Raw genomic sequence first — 14,435 nt, 5'->3', positions numbered from 1 at the left:
TGCAGTAGAAGATCAAGCTACTGTTCTGTTTTGTTACTTTTGAATTAATGTTTTGTAACTTAGTTGAAAACAAACATGTTGTACTTGATGTTTTAGGTGCTGAAAAGATGAAAAATCAGCTTGTCTATGTGTGCAAGTAAGGTTTTGTAAGTTATAATGTAATTAGTAGAGTTAGGTAGTGTTTTAGGTGCTGATTTGTTTATGCTGACCAGCTCATGTCTAGTATTTGTATTGTCTTTAGGCCATTGTTCAATCTTAATGAATATTCAACCAAGAATTGTTCATCAAATACTCTCTCTTTTTAGCTTTCATTTTTTCTGTTTTTAGAAGCTTAATTTATTCTTGAATTCTGCTTGTTTCTTCTGCAAGTCTTGAGCCTTGTTGCTCAAGTCTCAACTGACTTTGCTTGCACTTTGCTCATAACACGAACAATTGGTATCTAGAGCCATAATCTCAGTGGACCTGTTATAGTTCAATATTTAAAACCATGGCTTCATCAGGCTTCTCACCAGCTGCACCACCAATCTTCAATGGAGAGGGCTATCACATAAGGGTGGTCAAAATGAATACCTATTTGCAGGCATTCGATCTATGGGAAGTGTTCAACTCAGATGTTGAACCTGCACCACTTAGAGCCAATCCAACTGTGGCTCAGATAAGACAGTATGCTGATGAAAGAACTAAGAGGCACAAGGCCATGTCTTGTATTCAAAACTGTGTGTCAGATGTGATCTTCACAAGAATCATGGCCTGTGAGGCACCAAAGCAGGCCTGAGACAAAATAAAAGAAGAGTTCTAAAGAACTGAGAGAACAAGGCAGCAACCGCTTTTGAATTTGAGAAGAGATTTCGAGAACTTGAAGATGAAGGAGGAGGAAACAGTCAAGCAGTATTCGTATAGGATTATGGTTGTGATAAACATCATAAGGCTTCTTGGAGAGCAGTTCAGCGAAACAAGAATAGTGGAGAAGGTGATTTCAACATTACCTGAGAGGTATGAGGCAAAAATATCATCCCTCAAAGACTCAAGGGACCTGACCAGCATCTAATTGACAGAGCTGATCAATGCTCTTTATGCACAAGAGCAAAGAAGAGCCAGTAGGCTCGAGGAGCACCAATAAGGTGCCTTCCAAGCAAAAATTAAACCTGCCTCGAACACCTCTGCCTATAAAGGCAAAAAGATTTAGAGAGACAAGCATAAGTCAGATGCTACAAGAAGAAGGGATCAACCCTGCAGGCATTGCAAAAAACCTGGTCATTCACAAGCCAATTGTTGGTTTAGACCAGATTTACAGTGCCAACACTGCAAAAGGATGGGACATGTTGAAAAGGTTTGCAGAAGTGAAGGTAGACCAATGCAGAGTCAACCACAACAGCCAAAGGTTGAAGCTCGAATAGCAGAGGAAGGAAGTGACCATGAAGAGTAAGTTTTTGCAGTTTCATGCTCAATCACCAAAGAAAAGGCCACAAAGGGATGGCTCATAGACAGTGGTTGCAGCAACCATATGACACTGGATGCTGCCATCTTCAAGTCAATTGATAAAAGCTTCAAAACAAAGGTGAAAGTAGGAAATGGCCACTTCATCAAGGCAGAAGGAAAATGGGATGTGCTGATAAGCACTTTCACAGGTAACAAGCTTGTTTCAAATGTGTTGTTGGTGCCTGAGATTGACAGAAATCTGCTCAGCATAGCTCAGCTGCTGGAGAAAGGCTATTCTGTTGTGTTCAAAGGTAATGAGTGCCAAATCAGTGATCCAAGTGGATCCAGGCTCATGTCAGTCACTATGGCTGATAAAAACTTTGTTGTTGACTTGACAATGACTTAGACTCAGCCTACATAGCCTTATTAGATGAATCAAAGCTTTGGTACCAAAGGCTTGGTCATACCAACTACAGATCGATGGACCAACTAATCAAGGAAGATCTGGTTGAGAACTTCATCAACTCAGTCGAAAAGTAAGAAGTTTGTGAAGTATGTCAGCTAAGAAAGTAGGCCAGGCTGCCATTTCCTTCAAACAAGGCCTGGAGAGCTTCAGAGAGGCTGCAGCTTGTGTACACTAATGTGTGTGGCCCCATGAAGACTTAGTCATTGAATGGTAGCAGGTATTTTATTCTGTTTATTGATGATCACTCAATATTTTGATATATTTTGTTGAAACATAAATCAGAGATTGCCTCAGTGTTCTGAAAGTTTAAGGCAGTTGCAGAGACTAAAACAGGCTGCAAACTCAAGACTCTAAGGTCTGATACTGGAACTGAGTACACTTTAGCTCAGTTTCAAGGCTTTTATAATGAAGCAGACATCAAACACCAGCTCACCAACACCTATACTCCTCAACAGAATGGTGTTAGTGAAAGAAAAAATTGAAGCTTGATGGATATGGCCAAGTGCTTGATGTTTGAGAAGAATTTTCCCAAAACCTTATGGGCTGAGGTAGTTAACACTGTTGTATATATCCAAAACAAACTCCCAACCCTGGTTTGGGTTTAAACCATCTCTGGCTCACCTGAGGATTTTTGGTTGCATATGCTATGCATATGTCCCAATTGTGAAAAGGGACAAACTGGCAAAAAGGGCTCAACCTGACATTCTGGTGGGCTACAACACTATCAAAAAGTGATATAGGATCTTGGATCCTTCAACAAACAAGGTGGTTGTTAGTAGAGATGTGGTATTTGATTAGATGTCAAGCTGAAACTGAGAGAAGAAAGAGCCAGAGGCAGTTTCTTAAGACCTTGTAGCAGATCAGGCTGAATCTGATCAGAATGGTCCTAAAATGGACATTGATGATGAACTAGTCAGGGGCACTAGACCATTGGCTGAGATTTATGAAAGAGCTCAAATAGCCATAGTGGAACCAAGCTACTTTGAAGAAGCTGAAGCTCAGCAAGGGTGGAAATAGGCAATGGCTGATGAAATCAGTATGATTGAGAAGAATTAGACTTGGGAACTAGTTGAAAGACCAGCCAACAAGAAGACCATTAGAGTGAAATGGGCCTATCGAGCCAAACATAATGCTGATAGAAGTTTGAACAAGTTGAAAGCTAGGCTAGTTGTGAAGGGGTTTAGCCAAAAGTATAACATAGACTATCTGAAGACCTTTGCACCAGTGGTCAGGCTTGACACCATTAGACTGCTAGTTGCCTTAGCAGCACAAATGCAGTAGAAAATTCACCAGCTCGATATGAAGTCAACCTTCCTCAATGGACTTCTTGAAGAAGAGATCTATGTTGAACAACCTCAAGGTTTGAAAGTGGCTGGTAAGGAAGACATGGTTTACAGATTGAAGAAAGCCTTGTATGGCTTGAAATAGGCACCAAGGGCCTGATATAACAAGATTGATAGCTACTTGGTCAGTTTAGGGTTTGAAAGGAGCATTAGTGAGCCAACATTATATGTTAAGAAAGAAGGAGTGCAGACTTAGCTCATTGTATCATTGTATGTTGATGATCTGTTGGTGACAAGAGAAGACCAAGCAATTTTGATTGATTTCAAAGTCAAGATGCAACAAATGTTTGAGATGTCTGATCTAGGAATGATGACTTATTTTCTTGGCATGGAGGTGACACAAACACATGATGGAATATTCCTAAGTCAGAAAGCCTTTGCCTCAAAAATTCTGACCAAATTCTCCATGCAAAACAGCAAGGCAACAGGCACTCCAGTTGCCATGTGGGAAAAATTATCGAGCCAAGGCAATTTTGAGCAGATTAGTGAAACTGTTTATAGGAGCCTAGTTGGTTGTTTGCTATACTTGACTGCCACTAGGCCAGATATCACGTTTGCTGTAAGTTTGCTCTCAAGGTTTATGCACTATTGCAATGAGAAACATTTTTAAGCTGCAAAAAGGGTGCTCAAGTATATCAAGGGTAGCCTAAGTCATGGAATGCTGTATAGCAGAGCTAAAATCATGAAATTAGTTGGATATGCTGATAGTGATAGGGTTGGATCAATAGATGACATGAAAATTATTTCAGGGTATCTATTTACCTTTGGTTCAGCCATTTTTTGCTAGAGCTCGAAGAAGCAAATAGTAGTTGCACAATCCGCTACTGAAGCTGAATATGCAGCAGCTGCAAGTGCTGTCAACCAAGCCATTTGGCTAAGAAAAATCATGGTAGATTTGAATGTGCACCAAAGGGAAGCAACAGAGATCTTTTGTGACAACCAGTCTGCTGTTGCAATTGCAAAGAATCCAGCATTCCATGGAAGGACAAAACACTTCAACATTAAGCTTCATGTTTTTAGAGAAATGAAGCAAGCACAGGAAGTGAAACTGATTCATTGCAATTCAGAGGACAAACTTGCTGACATTTTAACTAATCCCCTTAGTGTATCAAAATTCGAGCACTCGAGAATGAGTTTAGGAGTTTGCAACATCCAAGCCAATGAGGAATGTTGAAGTTGGCCAGCATGCTGCCCTGTTACACCAGGAACAGCTCGAGGCAGTGAAGTTGCAGTAGAAGATCGAGCTACTGTTCTTTTTTGTTACTTTTGAATTAATGTTTTGTAACTTAGTTGAAAACAAACATGTTGCACTTGATGTTTTAGGTGCTGAAAAGATGAAAAATCAGCTTGTCTATGTGTGCAAGTAAGGTTTTGTAAGTTACAATGTAATTAGTGGAGTTAGGTAGTGTTTTAGGTGCTGATTTGTTTATGCTGACCAGCTCATGTCTGGTATTTGTATTGGCTTTAATAATGAATAGTCAACCAAGAATTGTTCATCAAATACTCTCTCTTTTTAGCTTTCATTTTTTTTTCTGTTCTTAGAAGCTTAATTTGTTCTTGAATTCTGCTTGTTTCTTTTGCAAGTCTCGAGCCTTGTTGCTCAAGTCTCAGCTGACTTGCTTGCACTTTGATCTTAACACCAACACCGACCCATGATTAGGTCTAGTTAGGAGGCTTCAATTTGAAAAAACGAGAATGAGTTGCATATGTCAATATTTAAAATTTAAACCTTCTAATTGCAAATTCATAAAAGTAAATGCATAAGCTAATCAAACTAAACTTCGGGTTTAAGTCATTGGCATTTAGAAATTTCCTATGATATCTAAAACAGATGTGTAAGTGCCAAAAATTACCAGACAAACTCCCACTATAATTATAAGGCATATACCAACTAATTGGCCATTGAATCTTCGATAAATACCTGAAATCTTCAAGTAGCATAAGCATGGTAGTATTATAGAAGCAGTGATACTTAAAAGTGCTCCCACCAGGGACATCAGTGAACCAAAGAATGGAATCGCTAGTGCCACAAGAACGGTGCTGATCAACAAGTTGGTGCCGATGAGGATGCTGAGGAATCGTAGGTTGTAATGACATGAAAACCGGGTTTTAATGGCATTAACGATTGGAGTAACCATCAATGCGTATTTGGCTATGGGGTTCACCAAGGTCGTGTAGATGGCCACTTTTGAACTGATGCTTGCTGGAAGATTCAATGTTACCTGTGATTGAATTTGTGGTCCGAACATTAAGTACCCGAAGATTGCCATTGATGCATACGTGATGGTACACAAGATAAAGCATACAACTAATACCTGAGAAAAAAAATTATCCGGTTACATGTTTTTCGATTGAAAATAGCATCCAATTGAAATTGCTATCTAGAAGAAATACTTACATTGGAGAACTGATGTTTTTTCTTCATAGAAGTGTAGAGTGTAGGGAAAACTGGATGTGCACAATAGCAGAAAGCATATAAGCTGATAGCAGTCAACATTCCATCCCAATTGACCAATGTTCCCTTTTGTTGAAACCCAATCCCTTCAAACGCACCAGTCCATATAATGGAACCAAGTATGATTCCAGAAGCTAATACCCCACTGGCTGACACATATGAAAGAAGGCTCAAGTTATCTAACCAAACTGTGGGCAATATTATGAGGCTTACTATTATGATAAACCCTTGTTTCCCACCAATTGTTAGTCCTTGACCAACTTCAAATTCCATGTTTGGGAACAAATTTTGAAGATTATCTCCTTCTAAAATCAAGAATCCTGTAGCAACTAAGTAAAGCTCGATGTACATGAAAATGGAGACTATCAATCTTCCTTTCTTCCCGAATGCAAGCTCGCCGATGTCAGGATAAGTTCGGATATTCGAATCCGAATCCATGCATCTTTGGATTAATAAGCCAGAGAAGAATGCAGCAGTGGCAATGGCGAAAAGAAGAATCAAGCTTAACCATCCTCCTGATGCTAGTGCATATGGGGTTGATAATATCCCGACTCCTAGAAAATTAGTTTAAAAAAAAATCATATCAGAGAATTGTCAAAGGAACTCAAACTGTTCTTGACAACTTAAAATAGAAACTGGGAAAAGGATCTATTTAAGATGAAAATTTTAAGAACAAAGAACTTAAAAATAGAACCTGAAAGAGCATTAAGCCCATTGAAACAGGTTTTGAAGAAAGAGTTAGTTGTTGAACATGAATGGGATGAATTTGGTTCAATTTCCTCTAGTTTGGTTACTAAAGCTTGTTTATTTTCATCAACTTCAATGAGAGGAAGAGTGAAGGATGATTCCTCTTCATCCATGGTCGCCATGATTGATTAGGGAAAGGTTCAAAGATAAAAGCTTCTTAAAAGGTAAGAAAGTGTAAAATAGATAGCAGTCATAAACCAAATATATATATATATATATACACACACAGAGTTACGTATTTGAATTTGTGTATAATCAATCAAAACACATCAAAACTTAAATATATGCATTAGTTTATTGAGATTTGATTAACAAAAATACAAATTTAGATAGCAAACAACAAACAGTTTTGAAAATTGATAGTACATTGAAATTCAATGAGAAGGTTTGCCAGATAAAAACAAATTGAGAATGAGAATCCACCCATACCACAATATCTCGACAAATGAGTAATTTCCAGAACAACAAAGTTTTGTTTTCTGCAAATACTGTTTGTTTATAGAAAAAATTATTCATAAAATTAAATAAAATCACAGAAAACAAAAACTTTGAACATTGTGCTCTGCATGTAACTCTTTTGTCAGACATATTGTGGTATGGGTGGATTCCCATTCTCAAATTGTTTTAGCTAGAAAACCTTCTCATTGAATTCCACTGTACTACTTTCAATTTAAAAGAAAAGTTTCCTGTTAGGTATCTAAATTTGTATTTTAATTTTTCTTTTACTTATTAATCTTGATTGAAATATTCATCAAATAATTATATTTAATTAGGATAATAATATTTTACTTTACTTGAGTTTAACAATTTTTATGTGACACTTGTCCTTTTTGTTTTTGTTTTATACGGTATCATATTGGAACAGAAATATACATTTTGATATAAATGTAACATTATTAATTTTTTAATTTTTAATTCAATGTTTAGTGAATTTAATTGCTTATATTATGATGTTTGAATTTTTATGATTTTGTTAATATAACAAAATTAATTTTAATTGTAATTTTTGTTATGGTGTTCGTTATTATCGATCCACTATCTGACTGCTTGACTAAGATCAACCCGACCCTCTTTACTCCAACAATGATAGCCTATATAGTTCGCTTACGTAAGTCTGCACATGGAGGGTTCGCATCTTTATATAGGTTCGCACGTAGGGTGTTCGCATCATTACGCAAACGAACCCATATCTAGAGAACACATGTTAATATTAGAATATGATACATGTTGGTATGCGTGGGGACCTACCTAAGACATTACATTCAAGAATCGTATCATATACTTTGAGGGGAAGACATACAATTTTGTTTAATTAGTTGTTAAATACAACTCCATGATTGTAATTTTTTTTCTGTTGGATACCAACATATATAGCTTTTGCTAAATATAGGTACGTATCACATTAGATAATATATATATATATATATATATATATATATATATATATATAAGTACCACATTACAAAAATATCAAACTCGAGTATCAAATAACGTATTAAACCATTAAAATTTAATTTAAACGTATTAAACCATTAAAATTTAATTTAACTTAAATATTAAAAAAGAAAATATAAATATATAAGCCATCCTTATCTCGTAGGTGGTCCTAATAATTTTGGATGGAATAATACGATTACATTTGTTCACGGATAGGAACAAGTCAAGCAGCTGTCTACAATTTATGAATATTTTCCTCAATTTTATGAGTCAATTTAGTAATTTATTTCTCAACTAAATAAAATCAGATTGATTTTAGATAATTATCCCATAACTTCCAGTGAATTAATAAAAAAATTATCCGCTTGTGAAATATTTTTATTTTATTAATGGTAGTATAAAATAATTATAATTATTTTTTTAGAAAAATAGTATTGATTGTCAAATATATAATTTGGGTAGATCAACCCTAATCTGAGGGGAAACAAAGCTATGTCTACCGAGTCAACAAATATCATACGATTTGGCTTACTTGTTTTCCATTAACAAATTAGGAGTTATAGGATGAGTTTTCTAAAATAAGATTTTCATTATCGTCAAAACCATACAAAACAATATTTAATAGATTTATTATAATTATATAAAATATTACAATATTCGTAATTCTTTTATGTAATTATAAAATATTACTCAATTATATAAATTATTATAAATCTAACACAAAATACATAATTAACAATATTATTTAATTATACAAAATATTACAACTTGGTAGGTCTACTATTAGTTTCTACATATGTTGGAACAAGAGTTATTTATCTTTACCCATCACCTTTCCTTAGTGCTGAAATTATTTGAGGACTTGGGACAATGGACATTTTAGAGAGCAATGTGAGATTGACGTAATAGAAAAGACGATCATGAGGGGGAAGATTGATATAATTGTCATAAATTATTGGGTTCGACCAAGTTTACAAATTTTATAATATTTATATTTTATTTTATATCATATTTCAAATATTTTTTTGTTCAAATCGTTTTTTTCCATGTTGAGTTATCGTGTGCACCATGAAGTATAGTCTCAACTTTTATGCCTAATTTTAGAAATTAAGAGCGGGCTTCCTAGTCTAATTTGGCTGTTAGATTTAAGATTGGGACTTTAACCTAATTCTGTTTCATATGGGCAAGGAGATCTTTATTAAGCGGGTCTTACAAGCAATACCAACATACACTTTTTTATTGTCAAAAAGTATCATAGATGATATGATTAAGGCGATTAGAAAATATTAGTGGGCAAAAGCGGGGGCGGATAGGGGATATGCGATGTTAGATTGGAAAAGGTACAAGAAGTCTCGACTTTTGGGATATTCGATTGTTTAATATTGCTCTCCTTGGACGATAATTATGGTGACTTTTGCACTATAGGATATGCTTTGTTTTAAGGTTCTTTCGACTAAATACTTCCCTCCTGGTGACATTTTTGCATCCTAATGTTGATAAACCCTCTTTCATTTGGAAGGGTTTTATGAAAGCTTTGAATATGCTTAGTCCAGGATTTTATTGGAGGATAGGAAATGGTAGTAAGCCCGTATTTGGATGGATAGATGGGGGAAAGGTTTATAAATGGCCTGGATATAGGTCAATGTAATTCTATTCCCCATGATGCATGTCTCAGTTATTTTTAGAAGCACGAAGATGGAATGCAACTTCAATTCAATCCTTTTGCAATAATGAGGTAGCCTCTAGGATTATCCATTTGCCTATCGGGGAGGCACATGAAGATGATAAGTTGGTGTGGGGACATGCACACAACAATGTCTATATATACCACGAGATATCGGGGTATAATTAGTTACTTCTTTAGGCTTTGGGTATAAGTCCTCATAGGGTCTTTTGGAAGGAGCTCTGGAATGTTAGTAGTTTGCAATATTAGTAATTTTACACTGCTAACATATATAAAATTTAAATAATATAAATAAAGAATTCTTTATAACTTGGGTAATTGAGTTGGGTGCCTAGTCGATTGGATAAGTGGGTTTAGCCATTGGCTATACCTACATGTGTAACGTCAAAAAATGGGTATGAGACACTTGGGCTTAAATTTGTTGGTGTAAATAATTTTATATATAATAATTTTTATTTTATTTTCAAAAATACTAATAATTTTTTATTTGCATCTAAATAGACTTATTTGAATAAATATAACTTTCAGAAAAGACTCGTAATGAATAAACACAGTTTTTTTTGGAAAGTTATAATGTTGTGGAAAAATGTAACTTGTGACACAAGTTACGTACCAAGTGACATATTCTTTGATAAAAAAAAACACAATGTGCCTATATATAATGCTTCAAGTCTATTTCTTTCTTCTCTTAATTTTCTTTCTTGCATCACAAGTTTCTTTCTTGTGCCACCTTCTTTCTAACATGGAAGGCGTAAACCCTTCCAAAATTTTGACTTTTTGGGTAGAGGCTTGGCCATGACATCTTCCTACAGTTGAGCGATGTGCTTTGTACTCTCAAGGGGCGAATTCAAATTGTCCTAGATATAAGGCCTTTAAGGTGGATGTTATGCATGCTTTTAAGGATTGCCCAATTTCGAGGGAGGCTTTAACTTTTTGTAGTATTTATAATGATTTGCTTTGTATGTCTTTCTATAATGCAATCAATTGGCTTGGGGCAGCTATGTGGAAGACAAAGAAGCTTTCACTAGTTTACTTGTGCTTTTCTGGCAATTGTGGGAAGTAAGGAATTTATTCATGATTCAGGGGTGGAATTCTTCCTCGCAAGATGTGTTTTTGAAAGCCCAATCTATCCATCATGACATTCGAGTGCATGATCTCCTTTGTGCGCCATTGTTTCGATTATGGCCCGATGGACTCCATCCTGTGAAGATCCGGTCAAAGTTAATGTTGACGCGAATGGAATGCAGTGACGAAATTTGTTGCTTGCGGTGCCATTTTTTGTGACCATGAGGGAAATGGTGCTAGTCGACTTTGCTTTTTCAATTGCCGAGGCTTTCGACGCTCCTTCAACTAAGGCTCTCGCTCTGGCTTGTGCTTCGCAAAAGGCCCTTTAGAAAGGTTTTTCTGGAGTTATTTTTGAGTCTAATTGTGCATTTATTATTAATAAGTTTAATAGTTGGACTCTAGATTTATCTCTTTATGGTCGTATTGTTAGAAAGGCTTTAGGTGTTTGTGATTTTTTTGATGCTGTTAGCTTTTAAATTTTTACTCATAGGTCTGCCAATCGTGTCACTCATAGTTTGGCACATTGGTTGATGGATGAGAATGTTGCTTTTGAGTTCAGTTTGAGCTGTTAGGATTTCATCCACCGATTGATGTTGGATGATACCTTTTAATTTAATATAGTTGGGCCCTTTTAGGCTTTTTCTTTCAAAAAAAAAAATTATGCAAGGATCAACATTTTTGTTTATTTTTATTTATGTATTTGCTGTCTACCAATTATTATCTATAAATATTTAAAAGGTAAGTGTAATAACCTGTTTTTCAATGGTGTTGGAAATGACAGTTTCAGAACCCCATTTTCAATATTTGAGTTCGTAAATATTATTATTTAATATTTACAAGGTTAATATAAAATATATTAAAATTTGGTCCTTTAAATTTATCAAATTGCTAGTTAATTATGGTAAAAGGGCTAAATTGTAAAAGTTCTCAATTATAGATTTATGATTGGCTAAAGAGTTAAGGACTTATATAACAATTAAACCAATGTCTAAAATGACAAATCTACCATTTTGGTACTATAGTGGACGGTTAGGTGTGGGTTTTTTACAAGTTATATTAAATTATAATTAAAAAGGTATTATATGTATGAAATAATAATAAAACAAATAAGAGTTTAAAGAAATAAACATTTCTTGGTTCATCTTTCTTCTTCCACCTAAAACAAAAGAAAAACCTAAGGAAGCCATTGTTCTAAGCATTAATCTTTCGATCTTTGCTTGGTAAGCCAATTTAGTCTCTTTTATTTTTTATATCTTTGAGGTTCTAGGAGCTTGATTTAGTTAGCCCGTGTACCAATTTGTAAACTTGTTAAAGTTTTAAAAGTTTCCATTGATGAATTCTTGATGAAATTGATACTAAAATGTTAGATTTTAAGCTTAGAAGTGAAAAATGACTAATTTGTAAGTTTAATTGATAGTTTTGAATATCAAGATAAAATGCATGAATTTCAAAATTGGTATAATATTTCTGTAATTTTTTTATAATAGATGGTTATAGAAGGATAAAATTTAGATCAATTTTGAAATTGAAGCTCAAATTTGAAAGTTATGACAATTTCAGGTTTTAAGGACTAAATTGAATAAATGAAAAACTTTATGAAACATTCAAAAGTGAAATTGAACTGACGTATGCTTATAATAGGATGGAATAATGTATTTGGAATTGATAAATTGAAATAGATTATCGTATGGATCAAGAATTGAATTAATTGGAAGGATAACCAAGGAAAAAGTAAAATTGCGGATTAGTTCTCGATGTCTTGTTTGTTGTTGTTTTTCCGTAAGTTCATATGAAAATTACTATTTTATTTATGTTATGAATTAATTGTATTTGATTTACTTTTGGCATATTTAAATGTATATTGATTGATTTTGGCATCAATTTGACTAAATTACAAATCATGAAAATTGTGGTTAATATGGATGAATTCAAATAATCGAATTGGATATGGAATGTTTGTGAAATGTATAAAATGTGTATGCTATTACAAAGTTTTAAAATGATATAGAAATGGAAACGGTGCCCGTATGAACTTAGTAAACGATTAGGATACGAATGACATGCCATTAGGGTCCCAAAAAGGAAAACAAGTATTTGATCAGGGATTAATACGATGGCTTGAGATCCAACATGTGTTGTAGATTATTGAAGCTTGTGTGAGCAACCTTATTCTGAAGCTTGTGTGAGTAGCCCGAATATGTCAGCTTGTGTGAGCAAATCAGTCTCGTGTGTCTGAGTTCAATTTGCTATAGTTCTCTAGGCGAAAACAAAAATGAATATGTATTAAATGAAAACGAAATGGTTGAAATTAATATATGTGAAGGGAATTATAAATGTTTCTAATTTTTTATGTATTAGTTTGCACATGTTATAAGATGAAATGTTATATATCTATATGATTGTGGTATAAGTTCATGATATGCATAAGAACTAACTTATTTGATGTATTTTTTGACTTGTGGAACGTGTTGATTGGATCGTCCCAAAACTCACACTACCCTACCATAGACTCAAAAATTTTTTGATTGTTTTTAGACTCGGTTATGTGACATATATGTAGGTGTTGTTATGTTAACCTAAAATGATAGTTTTGGTTTGAACTTTGGTTAATGCTTGATCTTGTGAAGGTTAATGCCAATTGGTATATGTAACTTTGACAATATGTTGTGTTGTGTATATGGTTTTTATAATTGCATATTTTAACACGAATTGGTATAGAAAATGATGATATGGAATGGTTAAATGCATAAGAAAATGAATTGTGATTCAATAGGTTGAATTGTTATGAAATGGGGTCAAGTTGAGGCTTATTGAATTGATTGATTGGAAAATGGTTATATACAATGTTTGGTTTTATACAGGTACATGTAATTATGCATCAAACTTAAATTTTAAAAAGGTTGTTGTGATTTGGTACCAAAGTTGTGTCTTTTTTTGGCAAAAATAGAGGAATTAGTGGACTATTTTCAGTATCGCGATACCATACCATGGGTATTGTGGCACCCACTTTTTGTATGTTTTGATTATTTTTCAATTTGGTCCTCAGGTTGGGAAGTTTTGTTATTGCCTTCGAAATTGCGATACTAAGCTCTAGATATTGCGATACCCACCTAATATATTTTGAAGTTTGGATATTGTCTTTGGCATCGCGATACCAAGGCATGGATTTTGCGATATCGTCCTATTACATCTGGAAACTTTTCAGCTTAGTACTATTTTATGCTCGGCTTAACAAAGAGCTATCATAAGCTCAATTGAGACTCGAAATTGATTGTGTGTCTTAATATGAATTTGTTTATAACTCGAATGTATGATTGAATGTTATAATTGTTGCGTATTTGAAGTTGGTTACTTCAGCAACAAATGTGGCATATTGTAACTCAGAACTGGTAATCGGGTTTGGTAAGGGTGTTACATTTAGTGGTATCAGAACTACAATTTAGTCGGTTCTAGGACTAAAACATAGCGCGTACGAGTTTAGAATTACATGCCACAATAACCTGTAATAGTGTGATGCCTTCTGATTTGATTTTTTTTATTTTTATTATAGGTAACCATGTTGGCTGAATCAAACTATGCTGTATTTGATGAAGTAGACAGTAACGTTCTCGCTTCCGATTAAGGAGTTTCTAATAGTGTACCTGTTCTGTAAGGGCCTGAAAGCGAGGCAAGTGATGCATTTTTCTAGATGATGAACCAATAGTTTACACAATTCATGGGAACTACTCCTTCGGCTCTGCAACCTCCACCCTGATGGTACATCGTACGACACCCCATTGTCCTCAAAATATAGTAAGCGTTCGTTGTCCTCCGATTGAC

The 14,435-nt window shown here is 34.5% G+C and overlaps 1 protein-coding gene across 1 annotated transcript; it reads right to left on the bottom strand.

The window, feature by feature from the left end:
* Positions 1 to 4,994: 4,994 nt before the first annotated feature.
* LOC105780063 (amino acid transporter AVT1I) lies at positions 4,995 to 7,057 on the bottom strand. The gene is made up of 3 exons (XM_012604171.2): positions 6,378 to 7,057; positions 5,627 to 6,237; positions 4,995 to 5,543 (listed from the first exon to the last, which is right to left on the bottom strand). Exons 1-3 carry the CDS (start codon positions 6,550 to 6,552, stop codon positions 5,031 to 5,033), a joined length of 1,299 nt encoding a protein of 432 aa, XP_012459625.1. The 5' UTR covers positions 6,553 to 7,057; the 3' UTR covers positions 4,995 to 5,030.
* Positions 7,058 to 14,435: the final 7,378 nt, after the last annotated feature.

This window comes from Gossypium raimondii, chromosome 4, assembly GCF_025698545.1.
Source record: "Gossypium raimondii isolate GPD5lz chromosome 4, ASM2569854v1, whole genome shotgun sequence".
NCBI classification, from domain to species: domain Eukaryota; kingdom Viridiplantae; phylum Streptophyta; class Magnoliopsida; order Malvales; family Malvaceae; genus Gossypium; species Gossypium raimondii.
The sequence above is the reverse complement of the archived record's forward strand: the minus strand, read 5'-3'. Positions and strand labels throughout refer to the sequence as shown.